General features: G+C 42.1%; 2 protein-coding genes across 3 annotated transcripts; one reads left to right on the top strand and one right to left on the bottom strand.

Moving 5' to 3' along the window:
* The first annotated feature begins 8,808 nt into the window (after window positions 1-8,808).
* cherp (calcium homeostasis endoplasmic reticulum protein) lies at window positions 8,809-19,432 on the top strand. Of its 2 annotated transcripts, none has more exons than XM_076278702.1 (19): window positions 8,809-8,989; window positions 9,502-9,675; window positions 9,843-9,881; window positions 10,685-10,848; window positions 11,017-11,154; window positions 11,337-11,488; window positions 12,274-12,385; window positions 12,629-12,718; window positions 13,216-13,432; window positions 14,240-14,406; window positions 16,105-16,522; window positions 16,615-16,856; window positions 16,986-17,119; window positions 17,325-17,411; window positions 17,547-17,693; window positions 17,907-18,011; window positions 18,123-18,214; window positions 18,663-18,848; window positions 19,131-19,432. In XM_076278702.1, exons 1-19 carry the CDS (start codon window positions 8,965-8,967, stop codon window positions 19,166-19,168), a joined length of 2,727 nt encoding a protein of 908 aa, XP_076134817.1. In that variant the 5' UTR covers window positions 8,809-8,964; the 3' UTR covers window positions 19,169-19,432. The 2 variants fall into 2 exon arrangements, with proteins under 2 accessions (XP_076134817.1, XP_076134816.1); XM_076278701.1 differs by having other exon boundaries at window positions 16,084-16,522.
* A 100-nt stretch (window positions 19,433-19,532) lies between these two features.
* On the bottom strand, window positions 19,533-23,641 carry cunh19orf44 (chromosome unknown C19orf44 homolog). Its single transcript, XM_076278703.1, has 8 exons — window positions 23,196-23,641; window positions 22,362-23,018; window positions 21,955-22,264; window positions 21,658-21,731; window positions 21,073-21,565; window positions 20,913-20,990; window positions 19,843-20,009; window positions 19,533-19,655 (listed from the first exon to the last, which is right to left on the bottom strand). The coding sequence occupies exons 1-8, from the start codon at window positions 23,292-23,294 to the stop codon at window positions 19,566-19,568; spliced, it is 1,968 nt and encodes a 655-aa protein (XP_076134818.1). The 5' UTR covers window positions 23,295-23,641; the 3' UTR covers window positions 19,533-19,565.
* Between the last annotated feature and the right edge of the window lie 93 nt (window positions 23,642-23,734).

Raw genomic sequence — 23,734 nt, 5'->3', positions numbered from 1 at the left:
TTTATAAGAAAAAATATATAAATCTATTCTACAGATGTACACATTTTTTATCACACATTTATCTTCCAAATTGAAACGCTAAATAATTCTTGGCAAAAGCTTTGAGGTCCTGATACTGAAATTCCTGAGACCTGTAACTGCACAAAAATGTATGCAACTTTAAAGTTAGAGTACATTATGCAAAGCACACATAGGCTACAGCTAAGGAAATGAATGAACTCTTTTTCCTTAAGGTATGACATAGCTACCCATGTATCATTTACATGTTGGATTGTCATATACATTGTCATGTATAATACTTCTTGATAGAGTTTTTAGATTTGGGATTTAGTGGAGAGCAGTCTCTTTTGCAGATCTGAGCATACCTTTTAAAATGCAAGGTTAAATGTCGCAGATTTGTGCTGTCATAGAGAAACAGAATTAGGGTCTATAATTGCAGGTTTATGTCACTTTTGTTATAACAATGCCTAACATGTATATCAACCTCCTGGATGTTGGTATGCTTCTCAATAATGAAGGGATGAGTTGCATACAATATGAATAATGGTCAATCCCCTTCAGGGAATGGCATAGTATTGACCCTGGTATTTTGGTTGGATTTGATGAGTTAATATTACAAGTCCAATAAACTTTTACGAACGGCTATGGCGGAACTGTTGGCAGTCGCCCCAAAAGTTACTTTGACACTCAAGAATTGCTATAATGTGAATCTGTCAAGGGGTTTGGAGATGTAGGTGGAAAATAGGTTTCGACACAAAGCTTCTCATTTTATACTGTTGATTGTATATCCTGGAGTGGTTCCAATCCTGACCAACTAGCTGGTGCATCCGAGTCACAAGCAGTTTTAAATAGTAGGGCACTGAAGCAGCAGAGGTCAACCATAGAAGCCTCTTTGCTTCAGTGGTCATTAGAGGAGAAAGCCTGTTGGCAGCTCAACCCTTCCATCTCGGCCTGTACGTGCAGAGGAGCAGAAGGGGACCTGACTGATGTGTCACCCCACTAGGCTTCGCCATTGTTCGGCTCAATTGATCCAAGCCCATCTCCTTTGTTTAAAGTTCCTAAGGAAAAACGGTCATGGGCCACACTACCAGGCCTTTACACCAGCACTCAGATATGGAATAATGAAAAAAAAAGAAGAAAAAAACGACATTGTCTCTAAAAGACATTTTAAAATAAGGTCTGGGGTGTATGGGCTCTTTTGCTGAACTCCACTGACGTGTAATTCCGCTACTGTTCACCACATTAGTCATGTGAAAGTAATTATGCACACTGACCCTGATAAAAGTGATCTGTTTTAATTGAATTCCCCATTGTTCTCCTCAGCTTTGTTAAGTAGCATCACATTCTGAAAGGTGCCCTGAAGATGAGTGTACTGTATTTTCATAGAGGGGAAAAGGGAGGGTAAAAGCCCTTCCACACAGAAGTGCAATTGGACTATTTTTGAAAGGAAACTTGAATAGTCTGTGCTGACAGGCAATAGCAAACACAATGTTCACAGTCAATTCCATTTTTTTCTTCTTCTCCTGCTGGTCCTTTTTTTTAAAAATAATTTTGGTGGAACACAGGGTATCAGCCTGTTCAAAAGGTAGTGAATTTTTTTTAATTGTTTTCATAAAGGATGTCCTATTAAAAGGGTTGTTGTGTTTTCTAAGGAGTATCTCTATTTTATGGAGAGAGAGATATAGTTGTTTGAATACCAATGAGCTATCCTGAATTCCCTACTTTCCCTTTTAGTTTCATCACCTTGTCTCTGTCTTCCATGCAAAGAAAAAACAAACCAACACAAATCCTGAAAAAATAATAATTCGCTAAGCCATGCAAAACTTTTATTCCTGCCTTTGATGACATAATTCTTTTTTGGACTGAATGTAAGCCAAAGTTGAAAGCTGTCTTACCCCCTGGAGGTAAATGCACAGGTGATCAACCTGTGGTCATCTTTAAACATACCATAGTATAGATTATGTAATATTCTGTAATGTCATTTGATACATTGTTGACATCCTCATGTCCATGTTCTGCACAACTATGATTAAAAATAAACTCTAGTTTGATAGATTTCACTGTCTGCCATTTCTCTGTGGAACAGAATTTAAATTAAGCACAGTCAAGAGATGTGAGCGCTGAATGTACTGTAAACTGTGTCATACACTTCTATAAACATGGTCCAGTTCTCAGCATGTTCAGGATAGACAGGGACACAGTGAGACGCCCAGAGGAGATGGGCTGGCACCCCCCCCGCCCCCCAACCCTTCCTCCTTCTGCCCTTCTCCCACCTCTCGTTCCTGACTGGTGGCACACTGCCAGCCCGTTAGGAAGATGAGGCTCCAATCAATCAGGATCCCCAGGGGGGGCAGCAGGCCATAGGGGCCAGTGCTCTCTAATTGCCCCCAGGTGCTGCTGCTGTAGCACATGTTCAGAGTGAGCCAGTCCCGCCGGGCTCACATCTCCAGTGTGTGAACTGCACCCTCAGACAGATGGGAAGCAGGGAGCACGTCTTATCGGGGGGCCCTTTATCGCAGGGCCATCTGGGTCTGACTTGTACATGCAAATATAGATAGAAAATTGAAAAAAAATATGAGTGACATTTAAGGTGTTGTTTATTGTTGTGTGATGTTTACATTTGTTCTTGTTCTCTTTTCACAAGTGAAGGCTAATTTTTTTCAGTTAAACAGCAGAGATATAAATCATTGATGAGAATTCTTGTCGAACTGACATCTGTAATTCAGATATTATGATATCCGTTTTATTAGTTTGCTTCAAGTTTAAAAAACATTTACTAAGAAACTGAGTTATGGTGTCTTGGTTCAGATCTTGAATAGCTCCCCCTTCTATGCAAACATTAAGTATGTATAACTAACCACACAAGGCTCTGCCTGATTAAAACAACATTCTTGTGCCTGTAAAGTTTTTCTTTTTGGCTTGGGAGGAAGTATTAATAATTGTGAGGGGTGGGAGCACGGGTGGGATGGCTGCTCATCAGGGTTAATGATGTAGAAAATCCCCCAATTAGAGCCTTTTCCTGCGGGCCAGGATGAGTTCAGCGCGGGGTTCCCTGACAGCTCGGGGATTAGTGCCCAGCCTGAGACGGAGTAGACACTGACTGCTGGACATCTTGGCACGGTGTGGCCGGGGCTCGGGGTAGGCATGCGTTGAGCAGGTTGAGTGGCACAAAAAGAAGCATGGGAAAAGAGCAGCCGGTCACCATAAAGGCTTTTGTGAGGCTGGCTTGTGCATAATTTGGCCAACTAGGTCTGATGTTTTTTGACCTGAGTCAGTTTGTTTTATTTATTTACCGCACGTAGGATTGCTCTGGATTGACAATGACAATAATGTGATGAGTCAGAGCTGACCCTTTTTGTTCTGGGCAGACAACTGTTGAGGATTAGACAATTGATGCCAGAACCAAAAGTTTTACTTTCTCTCGGTAGACAACTGTGGGTTTGCAACCACCCGTCACCCCTACTCATTGCAAAAATACCGATGCATTGTCTAATAGTGATAATAGGGAAATATGTCATTATTTCAAGTACTTCACAAAAAATGCAATACCACCCATCTAAAAATGCCAACAAAATAGCACAATAACACAGTCAAACAGGATGCATTTGACAATGCAACATGTTTGTTGTGAAACATTACTTCTTTTTTAAAGCACATGTAGGCTACTTGAAGACACACATCTGGTGGTAAGAAACATAAACCTTGGACTAATCCCTGACCTCAGAGAGTAAGAAGATTGATGCAGAAAAACTCACTGTTTTCATGCTATTAGAACTACAGTGATTACAATTGAAGTAGTGACCAGGATAACTTTCATTAAATATTAAATATATACTTTTAATTAAAAAAAGCTATAATTGATATCAGTGACAGGCCAGTGTAAAGGGGGTTGAAACTATAGAAATTAACAGAGCAAGAAATGACAAGAGTATCAAAGTAAAAAAAAAACAGACTGATCTTCCTTCTCTTTAATCTTATGAATAAAAACATGAATGAGGGGATTTCTTGTTAGAAATCCTGGTGGAAGAATAAGCTACTGTGATTCAGCTGTTTGTCACACTGCTACGCACACACAAACACACACACCCACATACACACCAAAACAAAACATAAAAAAAACCTGGGAATACCCAAAAGTGACTGACCAACGGGATTAGTAGAGCGCAAAAGTAAAAATGGCTTACTCTGTGAATCACTCACAAGGATCCAAAGACTGGTATTTATTCATTAAGAACAATTAAGTCTCTAACGACTAATTAATTGCATAATCTATTATTTTGTTCCCCTCTCCATGGCCTCAAATGGGGCCCGGGCTGGAGTTAACAGGCTGATTGGAAAGACGCACTCCTCAGTGGGGACAATAAGGGAAAGGAGCGGAATTAATTGGGTTTGATTAAGGAAGCTTTTGAATGGGAGACAGCTTTTTCGCATGACATAATTGGAGGTCAGTGAGAAAGGGGGGTGGAGGTGGTGGATTGGGTGCCTGGCGCCAGTTTCTGCTGTCCTCTTTTGCTGTGCACTGGTTGAGAACATGGTGATTGGCAGGTTATAGTAAACAGCCTCTTAGAAAGCACTGTTTGATGGCTGTCCCTGGAATTCAAAAAATACTGTGTTTTTTAACATAGTTTTATATAATATCATATAAAACTGTGATTGCACACAAATTGCTTTAATAATCAGGTGGCAGAATGAATTAAGATAATCTGGTTCCACTATAATCTATACATGGGTTATGGGGGAGTGTATTCTGTGAACACTGAACAAAAACCTCCAAAAATAGAACTCAAATATTCACTATTATGCCAAACATAACTAGATTACTAAGCATTCATTTGCAATCCAGGGATCTCCCTGGGCCTTCATGTATTGTTCCCCTTATACACAGCAAGTGAGAAGAATGGCCAAAAAGAGCTCTACTGCCATCTATGCTTTTCTTGAAAGATGACCCTCACAGTTTGTATGCGTCAGTGCTTTTTTTTCTTTTTTTTTTACAAACTCCAAAAGCCTACAAGTAAAACAAAACAAAACCTGTACGCATGGTTTAGTCCAGGGCCGGAGTGGGGCCACTTTTCAGCCCAGGAGTTTCAGGCCCAAGACCGGCCCAATTTTTCCATAGTGGTGGAAATTAGATAAATGAATGTAGTTTTTTATTAGTATAGTTCAACAAATGTGTAAAGGTTATATAATAATTCACTTCAACTGACAAGTTAACACAATTCCACAAGTTAACAAAATCAGAAAGAAAGAAAGAAAGAAAGAAAGAAAGCCTTTGAAATGTAGCCTATCCCACGCTTCCACAAAGAGGCATATTGAACTAATGTTTAGGCTACATGCTTTTTTGCATGGGTAGGCTATTGTTTGGTGATTTAGCCTAGGCTACTCCTTTACTACACCCTTCTGAGCAAGCAAGGCATATAGGTTTATCATGTAGTGCAATCATACACTCATAAATTCTTTATTTATAAATTCTTTGATGCAACAGTTGCTTTTCTGGACCAGTGAGTGACATTTGGGTAATCACACCTGATGATCTCTCACGGCAAACTAGTGTGCCCCGGCACAGTGGTTGAAAAACACTGCATTAAATATCTTTAATTTATCCTCTCTACTTGTACCTGTAGTCATGGCCTCCTCATCACTAATTTAGGGCTCATCATTTTCAATGGTCGACTGGTTGATCTGCTGTTCATAGGCTACAATTTTTACCTACACAGACCTACACAGATCAAGCTTCAGTTTTGTTATTTGCATACTGCAAAGTCTATGAATCGGATACAAAAGGCTATATATTAAGTAATTTAATATGTTGCTTACGAATAGCTTGACAACAACGTCCAATATTAGCCCAATAATTACATTGCTAATAATCATTGCCTATAGGTTATCTCTCTTTACCAGTTGCCACTTTTGTCTGTAATCTGGAAGCTATGCACATTTAGCAACATTCTACCTGGCCGTTTCAGTCCCTCCTGGCCTCTTTCTACCATCCATCCTTCCTGAAGCTTATGGCTACTGTAGGGCCGGCCCGGCTGAGAAAACTTTTTGGAAAAGACGGGCTATATGAACCCAACCAACTCTTTTTGGGAGGGGAGAACTCCCTCACATGGTAGGCTACAACCCATGCAGAGGCAACGGTGTCATGCACAGAATGCGGAACGTGTATAGCCTACTACAGGGGCGGAGCCAGACATTGTAAACATTCGGGGCTTAGCCCATTTAACTTTTTTTTTTTAATTAACCCCTTAAATAATGACTTTTAGTGAATTTTGTGTAAACTAATGGACACATTGAGACTTAAAAAATGTGAAACTAACATTCAACAGATTCAAGGTATCTGACTGGCACACTGTGTAAAATTATAGTTTTGGGTCTTTCAAGAGGCAATATCTGTTCATATCTGTTTAGCATGTACTTAGTTAATTAAGTGTTTCTTATGGTTTGTATATTATAGTATTTGTTTATTTTCATTAGGCTATTGTTTGATATGACATTATTGTTTATTATTGCTATTCTCCTTCTTCCTCTTCCCTGATCTCATCTGTGTGACAAATATATAGAATATCTTGTACTATAATATACATAATATTATGATATAATTACAGTATGGCCAGTCATCATGATACAAGGGTATTTTAGAAGGATTGCATTATCATCTTGACATAGGCGTTTCTAAATTATATTAATTTTGTAATTTAGCAAGATTATTTATAGGTTTCATCAGGTCCCTTTACACAGGTGCATACAATCAAGCACCTAGATTATGAATGCAGACTGCATGGTGCTTGATTAACACACTTATGGAAAGGGCCCTTTCCTCTCAATATATCATTGTAATGTTTTTTTTTTTTTTTTTTTAGTTAATAATTAGTTAGGCAGCCAAAACAACATAACATTACTTTTATATTTATGTGGACTCTTGGATTATAAGATCTGTGGTGGTGGATAGCATATCAACAAGGTTTTAAGGTAGACAGTTAACATTCTTTTGTGCAACATATGACACTGAAAAGTTGACATGGGCAGATAACTGTTAATGGGTTTTTCTGACATTTCAAAACAGTGTAGCCTAATTTATTACAAGACGAGGATCACTTTGTTTTGGGAGCTGGAATTTCTTATTCTGCAGTAGGCTTAGCTAGCCTATGAGAGTACTGAATTTGCCTTTTCCACCGACGAACGAGGACATTAACGTTAACGTTAAGCATTTAGGGAGCTAGCCGAGTAGCCTAACGTTAGCCTGCCTAACTGACTGAAAGCTCTTAACGTGAAATCACCAACCTGAAACAACACCATCCATCCGTCATCCGGGCGATGCTGTTGCTTGAACGGAGCTGGGTGGTCTTTTGAAAAACTTTCTAATATCCATAACGTTTCAACAACATATACACAAAGTGTTTTATCACAGACTGTAAAAGTGAACACCGAAGCCATGACGTAGCGTTGTCAAGGCAGCATTTTCACTGGATCTAAACAAATCAATCTAACCATTGAAATCACCATAGCGGTTAGCCCAGAGACCTGGCATAGATCGTGTAGCAAGTCAAATTATTTTTCAATATTGGGCTTTGAAAATAAGGGATATATTTCCTCAGTAATAGAGCATTTTGTGACATTTATAGAGAAACCGAGGGGAAGTTATATTGGAAATAAGAGTTGCCGGGAATTTAAACCACTAAAAAAAGATTTGGGGCTTTTGAAAAAAGATTCGGGGCTTAAGCCCCCTAAGCCACCCCCTAGCTCCGCCACTGGCCTACTAACTAACGTGACAAATGTCAACATTTTTTTTCCTCGACCGGCCCAAAAGTGAAGCGGCCCACCGGGAATACTCCTGATTCTCCCGATTACCCACCCCGGGCCTGGTTTATTCTTCTACGTGTTATGGTGAAAGACTGGAGTGCATGTGCACGTGACGCAACATTCGAACATGAAACAATGTTATGGTTAAGGGTTATGGTTATGTTTATGGGATTTGGCAGACGCTTTTGTCCAAAGCGACACACAAATACAAAAACATTATAATATTTAAAATATAAAGGAACCATATGTAAGATTGTGGCCATAACTGGTACTGCAATCACTTTCAAATTACTGTAGAGCGGTGTATGCCCTCCCCCTCCCCCCTGACTCGACGTTGCCAACTCGGATGACGAAACACTACTGACTTTGTGATTAGTAGATAGGCGGAGGGTGGCGCAGGCCAAAACACAACATGACATGACAAAACACAACATCAACATCAGTTGAGGGCTGCAACTTTACTTTTTAAATGACAAAATCCTGGCCGGACTACTGTTGTCAGTGATATAAGTATTTGAAATTAACATGATTTCTTAATGTCTAGTGACAATCAGGGCCATAATACAATAACACAATAATGTCCATTCAATCAATAATATAAAAACAATATGTAAGACTGCATTAAGGAGAATATCAATAATAAACAATAATGTCAAATTAATAAACAGCCTAATGGAAATAAAACAATATTATACAAACCATAACGCATAAGAAGTGCATAAAGAACTAAGTGCATGTTGAACAGAAATGTCTTTAGACCTCTCTTAAACGACCCAAACCTATCACAGGAACGGAGAGCACTGGGCATCTCATTGTTATCAAAAGAGGCAAATTGCTTGGTCGGAATCAATTAACTCAGAGTTCACACACCCTACAAATAATTCTACAAGCATATCATGACGATTTTTAAAAAAGGTTAATTACACACCTCCACAGGCAGATGGCACTATCAATTCCGTGTTCTTCTCCATGAAGTGACGCCGTCGGAAAGAATGTGATGTATTTCCGGTGTGTGGAAGTTGAAGAAATACAGCGCCCGTGTCCAAATATAACACGAATCTTGCCTATGTTTTAACTTACAGGTGTACCTTTTTGGTACACGTGATATTTTGTCATTTTTTCCACTGTCTGCAATTACCATTGCTTTAGTCTGCTTGATACATCATCATGGATATTTCGACACCTCCAGAAGGTTCGTAGTGCAGGCTTGCATGAGCCGAACAGGCTAACTTAACTAGCGTGCTGATTGATGTTACCTGCTCCTAACAAGAAAAAAAACACTCAAAATAATATTAACAAAGCAATGTGCGACACATATGTGTGCTGTAAAATCAACTGTACGATTGCTTGAACTCTATTACTTTAAGTTTTCATTCAGAATATGAGTCTAATGTTTGCTATCTAGCCAACTGGCTAGCTCGCTAACGTTACTTATGCCGGGCAAAATAATGCTAGCTATTCAACGCTAGCTAGCATCACAGTGCTTTCACTCATGTAACATTCGTCTGGTTAGTAGTTACCTGTTGATGAATCGTGTTGAGCAATATCTATGATTTTATCCGTGTAATTCATTGACATGAGCCAATTTCATTCATTGTTGGCACAGTTAAAAACTTTGATCCACTCGTCAATACTGCTTACGAAGATGATCTTGTACCTGGAGTTTCCACTCACTGCAGTATTAACTTTATTGTCGTCTTACAGACCAAGAGCTGAGAAATGTCATCGACAAACTGGCTCAGTTTGTTGCACGCAATGGTCCCGAATTTGAAAAGATGACGATGGAGAAACAAAAGGATAATCATAAATTTTCTTTCCTATTCGGAGGAGAGTTCTTTGGATACTACAAGTACAAACTCGCCATTGAACAGCAACAGCGTAAGTAACCCACACATATCTAAATCAGAATCTGTTTTGCTGCCAGGGTATGGGTGACCCTAGACACAGATGGGAAAGTAGAGTGGGTTTTATGGTGTGAGTTACTCCACCTTGTTGTAAGGTGTATGTACATGTATTGTAATAAAGTAATCCCTCTTTCTTCATAGATTCTTCCACACACGAGTGTGAAGAGTATAAATTGGAAGGTATTTACTAAATCTGAAATATGATTAGCAATATGAAAGTGAACACCCAACATTTACTTTCTGTTTCTCATGAAATAATGTTTCATCAGACATGCTTGGAGATGTGTGTGTGTTCTACCTTGTTTTTTTTGGGCTTTACCTGGGTTGTACGTTTTGTTGTATTTGACGTTTTGGGAATCTGATTTGAAATGGGTCACTGATATAGCATTTTGTAAAGGCATACATCATTTGGTCAAATTAGCCAAATCAGTGTTTTCAGTTACAGTTATACTGGTGTACATATCTGCAACAACACTTCATCAAAGTTCATTAGCCTGAGGTAGCCAATCCATGAACCAAAGTATAAATATTGCATTTGCATTGGAGTGTCAATAAGACCTATGCATGCCATTTATTGCACTGTTCCAAAATATTCTCCGCTATTGTAAATTTTGTTTGAATATATTTTTAATTCTCGCACCCCCCCTGCCGTAAAGGTATCTCTAAAGATGCCCGGTAAAGTTATGGTAGTATCTGTTCTTGGCCATAACTGTTCCCACAAAGTGTAAACATGGAATTGCACATTGGCTTCCATGAAAAGAAGTGCATGCAACGCAGTGCTGATTCTCCCCCTGTTGATTGGCTTTGCCATTTAATTTCAGTTCAGTGGTCTTTCCTGCTTTCCATGTTGTTGTAGACATATCTTTATCCCCAAAATCATTTTCATGACTCTACTCCAAAATGATAAAGAATAAAATCAAAACATCAGCATCTCCTGCACAGCTGACAAACCTCTGTAATAATGCCACTCTGCTCTGTTGTAGTGATGTGCAAACCACCTGGGAAGGAGATCCCAGACGTGCCCCCGCCCATTACCTTGCTGCCTCCGCCGCCTATCCCTCCGGCCACCCCTGCAGTGGATGACCTGATCCAGCAGAGCACGTGGAACCTGCAGCAACAGGAGCAGCACCTCAACACACTCAGACAGGCATGCTCACCACCAGAACCATGATCACATAGAACTGGCATACCTCAAATAAGATTGTAATCTGTTTCGTACAAGTTTGTTGTGAGCGGGTAGGAGTTCTGCTCAGCCAGCTTAGTCAGATAGCATTTCATGGATCTTTGACATGAGTTATTGTTGTTTATTTTTCAGGAGCAAGTGACGGCGGCCATTGCTTTAGCAATGGAGCAGCAGACACAGAAGCTGCTTGCTGACACTCAGCTGGATGTTGGGGAGTTTGACAGCCTTCTACAGCCAATTATTGACACCTGCACAAAAGATGCCATTTCAGTAAGTGAAATCTTACATGACTGAAATTTGTGCTATATGTATAATATTTGTTGGCTGTGCTTCATGTTTTTGACACATATGTTCTTTCCTAGCATTTCAACAGTTTGCATTAAATAGTCTCCCGTGGAGGTGTTTTAGATTCAGATTTATCTTTATTTTGCTCTCTGGCTATCTCTCTCCAGGCTGGTAAAAACTGGATGTTCAATAACGCCAAGGGCCCTCCACACTGCGAGTTAATGTGCTCCCACCTCCGCAATCGCATCACGGCAGAGACGGCCCACTTCGAGCTGCGCCTCCACCTCATCTACCTGACCAACGATGTCCTCCATCACTGGTAGGTCTCTTACTCCAAAGCTTACTCAAATGGCACACTGCCACACTGACTGACAGCATGAGGACATAGATCTGCTTAGACATGATCTGCTTTTGGGCCCTCTCAAACACTTTAAAGCTGCAGTTGGCAAGATTTTTTTGATCATATTCACTGAAACCAACACTATGCTCAGACAGAACAACATAAATCAGCCGATTTTAGAAAAAAAAAACGCACTTCTACCTCCACCTAGAGCCTGTTATTTATTTAGCAAAAAGGGCTGTCAATCTGACTGTCAATCATAGTCTGGTGCTCACTGACGAGCACGACCTTGATGAGAGGGTGGTCGGTGGTAGTGGGGCAGGGGCATGAGAGTTGCAAACATGGCCAAACATCCCCTCAGTCTGTCAGACTTGCCAACTGCCGCTTTATGTCAGACATTGGTTATGGCTTTCCAACAGTTCTGAAGGAGTTCCCATACACGTTGAGCATTTATTGGCTGCTTTTTTGTCTCATGTTAATTGAGAAGTAATCTAGATGACCATGTCATAAAGCCGGTTATCATGGCAAAATTGTGCAAAGCATTCATAAAGGTAAAGGGAGACTAATTAAAACAATCTGATTCATGGAACATATTTCGTTTTCTTCTTTTAAAAAAAGAAAAAATATATATTTTTTTAATTTGTTATATTATTCAAAATATCATCTATTTACCCTCATGACTGCTTGTACACTATTGGCACAAAAAGCAAAAACAAAAAAGTAGATGTCTAAAAAATGTTGACCTTATGTATGTGCTGTTGCAGTCAGAGGAAGCAGCAGCGAGATCTCCTGGCTGCTATTCAGAAGGTGGTGGTGCCCATCTACTGCACAAGCTTCCTGGCTGTGGAGGAGGACAAACAGCAGAAAATAACCCGGGTACATTTGGATCACTCTCCTCCCTATGGTTGCTTTTTTTTAAAAGGGGACACATGCTTTCCTTCTTCTGATCCCACAAATCTTGCATTTGCAACCATATTTTAAGTGGTTAATGTTGCTCTTATGTATAAAGATGTCATATCCAAATGTAACAAACACATTTCAGGATCATAAGGGTGATATTGTAGTGTTAGATATATGCTTTGCATGGAAAACTGACAGCCTCTGAAAACTGTATTCCAGTTACTGCAGCTGTGGGAGAAAAATGGCTATTTTGATGACATCACCATCCAGCAGCTCAAAAACCCAGCTGTGGGGTTGGGCCAGTACCAGGTGAGCCACTCTGCAGTCTGTTCATCCACAGGTGAAGCACCTGCCAGAGGAATTACTGATCAACACGCTTGACCTGATCCGTTGTGGAATGCAGGGTTGAAATGCACACATTTATCTCTGCATTTTCTTTCCTGTCAACTATTAGCATTTTTAAACCAGGAAATTAGTAAATGGAGAGCAAGTTAATGTCTCAAACCAGGTTTTTGGCCACTTTGTTGCCAGTTTTAGAGTGCAAAGACTTGCACAGCAAGTGCAAATGTCGATATGCAAGGACATACCAAATTCAGAAATGAATTCCCGTTCAACTCAGGACTCCTATTTTACCATGACCACAGGTTTTTAACAAGTTACGTACAAAGCCAGCACTCATGGCTCCAGGGTCATTATAATGCATAATGTGGCCTCTGGTCACTGGTGTGATGTCTTCTGATTAAACATGATTAAATGATGCTTTGGCAACCCTCCTGCTGACTGAGCTGCTGCTGTGTCTCCTCCAGGCGTCGCTGATCACAGAGTACGCCGCTGTGGTGCAGCCCGTCCAGCTGGCCTTCCAGCAGCAGATCCAGACGCTCAAAACACAGCACGATGAGTTCATCACCAACCTCAAGCAGCAGCAGACGGTCGCTGTGGCAGCGGCTGCGGCGGCCGTCGGCCAGCTGGCGCCAGCGGACGGGGAAGTGAAGTCACAAGGAGCGCCGCTGACCTCCCAGCCAGGTGACCCACACAGACTAACAGGGAGGCTACACCGGGCACCTAGCTGTCTGAAGTGCTCCGTTCCTGGAGCATCTGCTGCAACAAATAGCTTCCACTGTAATCAATGCAATAGTGCGATATAGACGCGATAGTGGCACGTACGTTCAAATTAATCCAGTCTTCTAAAACTATTCAGAAGGAGACAGGTGCTGTATTGATTAGCAGGTCTTACCCTCAGCTAAAAAGCATCTGGAAGTCAAGAAACTCATGTTCTCTGTTGGAAATTATGGTATTTCACATTTAAGTTATCTCACTAGCATGTCCATGTTCCATTTTGTTGTGCCTTTCATAATGATTCAAGGTAGAATGTCTTTCATTCAAGAAGGACATTTGAGAGTAAAGTGAATTCTTCCAAGCAGCTGTAGGAACACAAACCCAGAGACACATTCACAGTCGGTTTCAGGTACTGTTAACCTCCCAATTAAACATGCAGGCAGATAACATAGACAAACCGTCATGCGCACACTTTTTCCTGACTGAACAGACTATTCTAGTTCTCTTTAGTCATCTAAACCCGTTTCTCTGTAACCTCATCATTTCATCATTTGCTCATTTAGCAGACACTTCTATCCAAAGCGACTTACATATGTCGGTTATATTACGAGGGCCATTGTTCCCACAGCAACTTGGGGTTAAGTGCCTTGCTCAAGGGCACAATGGTGGAAGCCGGGAATTGAACCCACAACATTTCAGGCTACTACACGCTAGCCCAGCTCCTGCTACCACCGCCCAGAACCCGCTGTAACCCGTTCCTTTTAATCCCACCAGGTGAGGGTAAGCCCCCTATGGCGGGCCCACCTCCAGGAGATTATGACGGTACTCCCACCCGACCCCCAGACTCCTCCAATCCGAGCGGCCCCTCGGACATCCCATCCTCCAAGTCCGGCTGGTTCGAACCCCAGCACAACATGCCAGCCTGGAACCCCCAGCAGCCTGTGAGTCATCTCCTACATGGCCGTGTATTCCTCTGTCTCGGTAGTGTAGTGTGTATCTTGATGTATATTTACCGTTACAGTGAGTAGATACTAGATATGATGGATATATAGACATTCATAGTTATGTCATAGACTTCATGAGTTGGATGAAGTGTTTATGTGAAATAATGCAGTAAGTTTTAATGTAGGTTAGACAATAAACTGTGATAATATAATATTAATAATGATACATTTTATTTGTTACATAGCGCCTTTCAAAGCACCCAAGGTCACTTTACAAAGCAAACACAGTGAAAAAAATTTATAACAAGAACACAACACAAACACAAACACAAATTAAAAACAAGAAAACATAGTAATAGTAAAAAGCACATTAAAGTCCATAAGCTATCTTGTAAAGGTGGGTTTTAAAAGCCGTTTTGTATTGTGAGATGGAGTCGAGAGCATGAATGTGTGAGGGGAGTGAGTTCCACAGTTTGGGTGCAGCATAGTAAAAAGGCCTTTGCTCCCATTGTGGTGAGCCTGATGTTTGTTACTGACAATAATCCATCTGCAGATGAACATCGTGAACGGGACGGTGTATAAGTCTGTAGGAGTTCTGTGACCTGGTTATGAAGGGCTTTGCATGTCATCAACAGGATTTTAAAGTTGATCTGCTAAGAGACAGGGAGCCAGTGTAGCTCTATGGACCCTTTCATGGAATTTTCATTATCAGCATCATAGTTGGCCCCACAAGACTTCCTTTTTAACATTCCAGATGTTATCTTAATGCAGAGGAAGTAGATTGGGGCCCAAATAGAATGTTCAAGCATTGTTTTTGTTTACCTTGTTGAAAGGGTCTATAAGGAGAGGTGTAACATGTTGGGAGGACTTTGTGCGGGTGATAATCCGTGCTGCAGAGTTTTGAATGAGTTGGAGGCGATGGATGAGTTTGTTTGGGATGCCTGTCAGGATTGCATTGCAGTAGTCAATGCGAGATGTTACAAGGGTGTTGACAAGCACTTCAGCGGAGCATTGTGTGAGTGCAGGGTGCAGTCTGGAGACGTTCCTGAGGTGAGAGAACACAGTCCGACAGACATTATTGATGTGGTTGGAAAATGAAAGGCTACTGTCCAGGATAACACCAAGGCTCTTCACCTGTTTGGAGACAGGTATGGTGGTCTCACCAAAGGAGATTGAGGAGAGCAACAGCTCAGTTTTTTCCTACTGTTGAAATTCAGGTAATTGCTCGTCATCCATGTCTGTATGTCATGTCGATGTCGAAAGCAGCACTGAGGTCTAGAAGGATGAGGATGGATATAGTAGACCAGTGTCAGCTGCACAGAGGAGATCATCAGGGCTGTTTCAGTACAGTGTAGGGGGCGCAAACCAGATTGAAATTGCTCAAAGAGATTATCGTTTTGGAGATAGGTCTGAAGTTGAGATGCAACTACCTTCTCCAGTATTTTGGAAATTAATGGCAGGTTAAATATAGGACGATAATCATTGAAATCGTTACAGTCAAGGCCAAGTTTCTTCAAAGATGGTCTAATAATGGCAACTTTCAATGAAGAGAGAACCTGATAATACTGTCACAAGTGTATTCTATTCTCCATGTATTACTCATTCATCTCATTCTAATAAGGACTAGATAGTTTTGCATCAGTCAGCACTGATGTATGTTGTTTCATCGTTCAGCCTCCCTTCGACCCCACTCAGGCCCCCCCGCCATGTCCTCCGTGGAACAGCCACGAGGGCATGTGGAACGAGCAGAGGGACCCCAGCTGGAGTGGCCCTCGCGATGGTGGCGGTGGCGGCGGAGGCCCGTGGAGTGGTCAGTCGGAGCCCCCTCCCTCCTGGAGCGGCCAGTACGACCAGCCGCCCTGGAGCAACCAGCCGGATCAGCCCCCCTGGGGCCAGAGGGAGCCCCCGTTCAGGATGCAGCGGCCCCCGCACTTCCGAGGCCCCTTCCCGCCCCACCAGCAGCCGCCGCCCTTCAACCAGCCCCCTCCCCCGCACAACTTCGGCCGTTTCCCGCCGCGGTTCATGCAGGATGACTTCCCGCCACGTCACCACTTTGATAGACCCCCATACCCCCCACACCGCTTTGATTACCCTCAAGGAGACTTCCCAGGAGGTAAACAAAACACCTAGATTACCACCTAAACGTTTTTAGTGGTACTTTTACATGCGCTTCAGCGATCTGACTTCCTTTCCCGTTCCATCCAGACATCGGGCCGCCACCTCATCACCACCCAAGTCAGAGGATTCCGCCCCCAGGAATGGCTGAGCATCCACCGTGGGGTGGCAACCAGCACCCGGACTTCGGTCCCCCGCCCCATGGCTTCAACGGCCAGTCGCCCCACATGAGACGCCCGGCTCCCGCACACGTCAGCCAGGACGACCCCAGTCTGGTACCCAACGTCCCCTACTTCGACCTGCCAGCAGGCCTGATGGCTCCGTTAGTAAAGGTGCGTCATCATCTCATACATCTGTATGCTTTGTGGTATTCTGAAATGGTTTAGACTGATATTGCATTTAAATTTTAAGGTCTGATTTCGTTTTTTGTATATATAAACATTTTTATGTGCCTCTTGTAGCTAGAAGACCATGACTACAAGGCTTTGGATCCCAAAGACATCCGCCTTCCACCACCCATGCCTCCTAGTGAGCGGCTACTGGCTGCAGTGGAGGCCTTCTACAGCCCCCCATCACACGACAGACCCAGAAACAGGTATTGCATCTTTATTGTGAAGAACACATTTGATATATCTTTGATATTTACTGCATGTTAGTTGCTCACTGTAGATCTAATGTACTTTTTAGTAACTCATCAGAGCTCTCCTATGTAGTTACAACATAAGTTGCCACCTGAAAGTAGGAATTCTTTCCCATTCAGACTAGCTAACAGTCTGTCTTGTCATTTGTTTTTTTTATAGCGAGGGCTGGGAACAAAATGGCCTTTATGAGTTCTTCAGAGCGAAGATGAGGGCGCGGCGGAAAAAGGAACAGGAGAAACGCAACAGGTGGGGAGAAGCTGAATTTGATGCTGATATTGTATTGAAGCTGATTTTGTGCTGCGCATTTCCACGCTCTTTCTCTTGTGTTTCACTCACGTTTGCTCTCTTTTTTTTCTTCCCGTTTGGTCTCCTTCCCCACAGCATGCGAGCCAGCCGTTCCCGCAGTCGCTCTCGCAGCAGGGGGCGCTCTTCGTCACGTTCTAGTTCTAGGTCTTCCAAGTCTTCGCGGTCCTATTCCAGGTCCCGGTCCCGGTCCCGTTCCAGATCCTACTCTCGATCCAGATCCAGGTACACACACCTCAAGCCGGATCTGCAGGCTTTTTACTGTCATTTACCGTCATGGAGGCACCTTCTTACGTTTTTGTGATTCTTTAAAAAATGTTTTTTTTATTCTTGTTGTTGAGGATAGTCCTCAAAGGAGTAACTCTGAGAGATTGTCGAAGGTAAATCGAATATTGTGGAATATGATAGAACTGAGGTGAAAAATGTTTGTGTCTGTAGAAGCAGGAGCCGGTCACGGTCGTCACGCAGTCGCTCCCGGTCCCGCTCTCGCTCCAAGTCACCAGACAAGAAACGCCAGGAGAAGTCTCGCAGCCCTACTCCCCCGTAAGTCTGCCATCACACCCCCTCTACCTGAGAGTGACCCGGCAATGATTTTATATGGTTGTGTATCCCTGAATAAATGTCAAGACCCATTTATTTGGTCTTTATTTACAGCTCAACGTCTGGCCTCGGTACGGGGTCATCGGTGCCCATTGATCTGCGGCTTGGAGAGGAGAACAAGGGACACCAGATGCTCATGAAGATGGGTAAGACTGGGAGAGGAGAAAGCTTGGAATGTCCGCACACTCGCTCCCATCAGGATTTTTTAACGACTATTCACCATCACAACACCTACAGGGGCATATGAGAATGCAGCCGCATCTTTTTAACATTTGTCTGCTGCATTCTTACTGCAGTCTCAAGGTTCTTGGTAATGCAAAACATGGGACTTGTAAACAAAGGATTCACCTGTCTAGTGGGCTGCCTCATGAATTATTCACACGAGTGCCTTCTGTTTTGCGTGTCTTTGGTTGTAAAGTGTGTCAGTGTGTACACATTACTGGCTCACACTTAGTTTCCTACAAATGTTACTTTTTATTATTGTCTTTGTGAATGTATGCTTCGACTGTGCACCTTTGTTGAATACTTTTACAGTTGAATAGTTTTTGTGAGTATATGTGCTGTTGTGTGATTTACTTGTAACTTTCTGAACAGGCTGGAGTGGCTCTGGAGGACTTGGAGCCAAGGAGCAGGGCATCCAGGACCCCATCAAAGGTGGAGATGTGCGAGACAGGTGGGACCAGTACAAGGGTGTCGGGGTATCGCTGGACGACCCTTATGAGAACTACCGCAGGAACAAAAGCTACAATTTTGTGGCCCGTATGAAAGCCAGAGAAGAGGGTAAGAGTATTTCTAGTTCACTGAGCTTTCTCAAAATTATGAAACTGCATGAGTCAGAGAGTCTGTGGCTGTGATTTGGATAATATAGATTGAAATATAATGTAAGCGTTATCAGTTTGCTACTTTAGATTACGTTTGGAATGAGGAAGTAACCATTCATTATATTTCCTCATGAATGGATATATACCAGTGTTGTTTGCCCCTCTACTCGATCAGAGTCGGCCATTTTTGATCCCTGTAAACTTAAATGCATCTTTTTGTTTGTTTTATTTTACTTCACAGTGAATCGGGAACCGCCAGAGCCTGCAACAACAGAATGATAAATCATCAATTTAAAACAATTTTTTTTAAGAAACCTGAACACTGGTTATGGTTGCCATTCTTGAATGTCCCCCCTTTCTTGCTCTTGTACCGAATGACAAGGAACTTGTGTAAAAAGAATCAGACTTTTGTGTTGTAGTGTTCTGTTTTCTAGTTAAAAGCTGTAGTGGAAAGAAGACGTTTTAAACCCATGTATTCACATCAGGACTTCACTCCAGTAATTCCACAAAACGAAAAATAAAAAAAATATTTTTAAAATCATGCATCATATTGTGTTTGCCGTTGTTGTGCTGGAGAGTTCACAGGAGTTAAACATTGAAATTGAAAATACACAATTTTATAATAAAACCTTTTAATGGCACAAATGGTATTAATCTCTTTGGCATCCAATGATTTCTACAGGTAGTGATATTCTCTCATCTCCCGTTGTACTTCCTCTAATGCCTCTTCCATGGTGAGTTTGGGAGGTCTGTGTTTACGTATGTACTAAAAAAGAAAGTACAATTATTAGAAAGCATTCAATTTAGCTTGAGACTTAGATTCCTGACTAGAGTTCAGTCTAGTCAGTGATTACATTGGCATATTGTTAAAAATGCATACCGTATACATGTTGCTAACTGTCTTTGTTAAAAATGCATATACATGTTGCTAACTGTCTTTCTAGTGCCACTACCTCTTTTGTGTCTTCTAAGGTTGTGTACTTGTAGTCTGTAGTCTCCAGGGACTGTAGTAAGGAGCTGTAGAGGTGGCGGCTGGACTCTACAAAGTGCCTGGTCAGAGCCAGTTGCTGTTTCAGCATATCATTGAGGGCAGCCTCTACAGGTTTCTGTGAGGTCAGTGCTGAGAATAGCAAGATCACAGATTAGTGGAATACTACCAGCAATAACGTGCCATCACCCATGTACCTTGTACATGTACTTAGCCAAGCCGACAGTTGGACACTGGAGGAGTGCATCAGTAGGTCTGATTGGCTACATTTACCATTTTATGACACATACCATATTTAAAAGGGACAGACGAAACTTAAAGGAAAATTCCGGTATTTAGCACTTTCGAGTCCCTTTTCTGGTTTGTTTTGGATGAACTAGAGTGGTGGACACCGAAATTTTGACGATTGATCCTGTCTCAACTTTTCTGACTCGTTTTGAATCGCCTTTGACTAGTCAGAGTGGCTGCCTACAGGCATGCTCAAACATGTCCTAAAACAACCCTTAACTTTCGTTTTCAAAACTGTGCAACTCACCGAGTGGTTAGTGGTGTTCATTGATGTTCCAAAACAAGTAGCGTAGCGAAATACAGTTTCTGTCGTGTTTTATTTGCCATTTTGTAAAATCCCATTGATTTCTGTTGGTAGACTCATTTCACGTTGATATTACTGCGCCACCGTCTATGCTTCAGGCTCAAATATTGAGCGTAAGTTTATACGCGGCTGTGAGGTGTCTGAAAAAATAGTTCCACAATAGCAAATAAGACTGCTGGAAATCATACATTGCGCCGATATATTTGATTTTAATAATCAACGAACACCACTAACCACTTGGTGAGTTGTGTGCACAGTTTTGAAAACGATCGTTACGGGTTGTTTTAGGACATGTTTGAGCATGCCTGTAGGCAGCCACTCTGACTAGTCAAAGGCGATTCAAAACTATTCAGAAAAGTCGGTGTACACCACTCTAGTTCATCCAAAACAAACCAGAAAAGGGACTCGAAGTGCTAAATACCGGAATTTTCCTTTAAACATACCTTCAAGTGCCTCTGCACTGACTGTGTAGCGAGACACAGGCGTAGGATCCATGTAAGTGGATGCCAGAGCGTCCAGTCCTAAAACAGGAATCACAATAGATCACTTCAAACCCAGCTGGTGGGTCTGTATCAACACTAAAAAGGAGGACTTAAGACTTACGTGATGGCAGGGTGAAGGCCAGTCCCTTCTCAGTCTGAACTGCAGCCTCTTTCACATGATTTCTACGAGGCTCACTGGTGGGGGTGAGCGTTTCAGACCGAGAATAAGAGGTATATGACCTGGAGGAAGAGTCTTTACCCTGGCTTCCATATGACTCAAAAGATTGTCTACTGTCCATTTCTGATCTATCTGCCAGTGATTGCTCTGAGTGTGCGTCTGCATCCATCTGTGAGAGACTGTAGTGTCTGTGTTTCTTAGATTGATAATCAGCAGCCTCTGATTTGTCGTCATCCGTCAGGTGCTCTGGGATCTCGCTCACGCTCTGGTATGTTACCTCAGACTTCATGTCACTCTCAAAGTCACTCTCATATTCCACTGCAGCCTCCTCTTTCGGGTCTTTGTCTTCTGGGAAAATGTCATCCAACGTGCACTCACTCTCTTCATCAACTGCGTCTTCTCCTCTGCTTATATCCTGGGCAACACCAACCTGCATCTACATCCAAAGATGTCACACACAAAATGTACCTGTAAATGTTTGTGAAATGTTCAAGTTATTCAAAGAACACTGATTTACTAATTACAAACCTTTGAAGATGCAGGTAATCCTAAGGGTTCAGCAGGAATCAAATCATCCAAGGTCATGACATTTAACTTGAAACCTGAGAAGCACAATGAAATGGGGCACATTGTGAGAACAGTTCAATGGACACCTGCAACAGGTATGATAGCCAATTTTCCTTTAAATACAAAAAAAATACAAAAGGACTGAAGAAGGGCATTCAGCCCGAAACATCACATGTGGTGATTAAAATCTTTTTTATAAAGAAGGAGTTTTCAGTGTGCGGACTAACATCATTTTTTATTCAGCCAATTTTCCTTTACCATCAGACGCTGCACTTCTCTCACTGATGGTTTCATCAGTGTCTGTGAACAGCTCCTCCAGGGACTTGATCTCATTGTTTATTGAAGCAGATGACTGTGGCCGAGAGGGCCGAAGGAACCTGACTTTTGGGGACCTCCTACTAGGCGTCAGAATGTTTGGGGGCGATGGAGATAGAGAATACACAATTGACACACTTCTTAGTGAGTGTACTGGGCTTGCTTGCTCACTAGAAGGCGGTCGTGGGGTTCTTTGTCTGAAAGTGTTGGAGACTTGTAAGGTAGGGGTCTTCTTGGTATTTTTCTTGTAAGACTGTAAGATAATAACAAAAATGTTAGAAATGTAACCATGTTTTAAGAATGATTACCTGATATGTATTATTACAAGATATCTTTCAAACCTGGATTACCTTTCCTTTGAGTCCAGGACTTTCAGCAGAGGAACTGAGTGATCCACCTAAGAGTCTCTCCATATCCTCCTCATCACTGTCTAAACTAACACCTTTACTGGGAAACTTTGATAGAGGAGCTTTGACAGTTAATTGTGGAACATGACTTTGTTGGCTTTGTTTGCTTTGTTCTGGGACAGATGAAGTCACTTTCTTAAGAAAACGTTCTCCTTTCATAGTGAGGTCACTACTGGAATGGGCTGAGAGGGGGTCTTCCTGAAGGTTTGGTGGACCAGGACTTGAAGCCTGTGCATTACTACCCTCTTTGCGGTGTTTGAAACGCTGCTCAAGTTGAGCAAGTCGGTTTAATGCTGCACTTTGGGCCCGTCGCTGGGGTATCCGTACAGGCTCCTCCGTCGACAGGCGATGTGAACTCGGTGCTGAAGACTGTCTGTCGGATACCGTGTTCGTAGTCTTTTTTAAGAACCTAGAACCACCACCGACTGCAGATCTCTCTGATAGGTCATTGTCCACAATGGTTTTGATTGGAGCCACACCATCGTCGTGATCTTCACTGTAAACGTCTTCTGAAGATATGTCGCTCAAATCTTGGAACTCCATTTGCTTATGTGGCAGTATGCTTTTCAGATTCATGTCTGTTTGAGGGGACTCATTTTCCTGTATAGGAAAGTCGGGATTACTTATTAGGCTAACATTGTTTTGAATACAACATATCAAAGTAGCCTAAATAACATTTAACAATTTATATGAACAACATAGTCTATATGTTCAGATTTCATTAATTTAAAAGAACACACGCATCACACACAGAAAACGACGACTAGGCCTACTCACATTTATTTGTGAACTTCCAGCACTTGCAACTCTTTTAGCCGCGAGTTGAGCCATTGCTCTATCAAGCGCCGAGTTTCTGCCACCTCCCTGCTTCCACATTGTGCCACAGTTTGCTTGATTTCTCAGCACTGTTTCAACTAGAAGCCATATTTTCACATACTATACAAGAAGCGTTCCGATAATACCCCGGTTCAGATGCAATTGAAGGTTTACGGTAGTAAGCTTCTAGGTCGGTCGGACGGACGGTCATGTTTTGTCTTGCACAGATCATGGAGTCCCTCGTAAAATAATAGCCACATCTTGAGGTTCGTTACACAGCGATATACATCTAAAGTACTATTCGTAAAACATAACGTTACTGAACATGTCGCTGGTTATATCTGGCCAGAGATTAAATCATATCCTACAGAGTTAACAAATTATGCTCTATATGGCGTCCTCCGTAACCATGGCTGAGGCACTTTTTTGATGACCTCATCGTCAAGCGCCAATGACTACGGAAGTCATAAGGTTCCTTTCTCGTTTTATTTCAGTGCCTA

This window comes from Alosa pseudoharengus, unplaced genomic scaffold (genome assembly GCF_046254945.1).
Source record: "Alosa pseudoharengus isolate Yale_2024_CS ecotype anadromous, Long Island Sound unplaced genomic scaffold, YU_APseudo_1.1 YU_APseudo_1.1_scf_11, whole genome shotgun sequence".
In the NCBI taxonomy this organism is placed as follows: domain Eukaryota; kingdom Metazoa; phylum Chordata; class Actinopteri; order Clupeiformes; family Clupeidae; genus Alosa; species Alosa pseudoharengus.
This window is presented reverse-complemented; position numbering and strand designations above follow the sequence as displayed.

What these genes read in the sequence shown, in the direction of transcription:
- cherp (XM_076278701.1), top strand. Translation starts at nt 8,965, where the DNA reads ATGGATATTTCGACACCTCCAGAAG. An exon ending in TCAAGGAGACTTCCCAGGAG is followed by an intron (nt 16,523 to 16,614) that starts GTAAACAAAACA and finishes CGTTCCATCCAG; the next exon opens with ACATCGGGCCGCCACCTCAT. An exon ending in TCTCGCAGCCCTACTCCCCC is followed by an intron (nt 18,012 to 18,122) that starts GTAAGTCTGCCA and finishes CTTTATTTACAG; the next exon opens with CTCAACGTCTGGCCTCGGTA.
- cunh19orf44 (XM_076278703.1), bottom strand. Translation starts at nt 23,294, where the DNA reads ATGTGGAAGCAGGGAGGTGGCAGAAACTCGGCGCTTGATAGAGCAATG. An exon ending in GTCCTGGACTCAAAGGAAAG is followed by an intron (nt 22,265 to 22,361) that starts GTAATCCAGGTT and finishes ATTATCTTACAG; the next exon opens with TCTTACAAGAAAAATACCAA. An exon ending in CAGTGCAGAGGCACTTGAAG is followed by an intron (nt 20,010 to 20,912) that starts GTATGTTTAAAG and finishes TGCTATTCTCAG; the next exon opens with CACTGACCTCACAGAAACCT.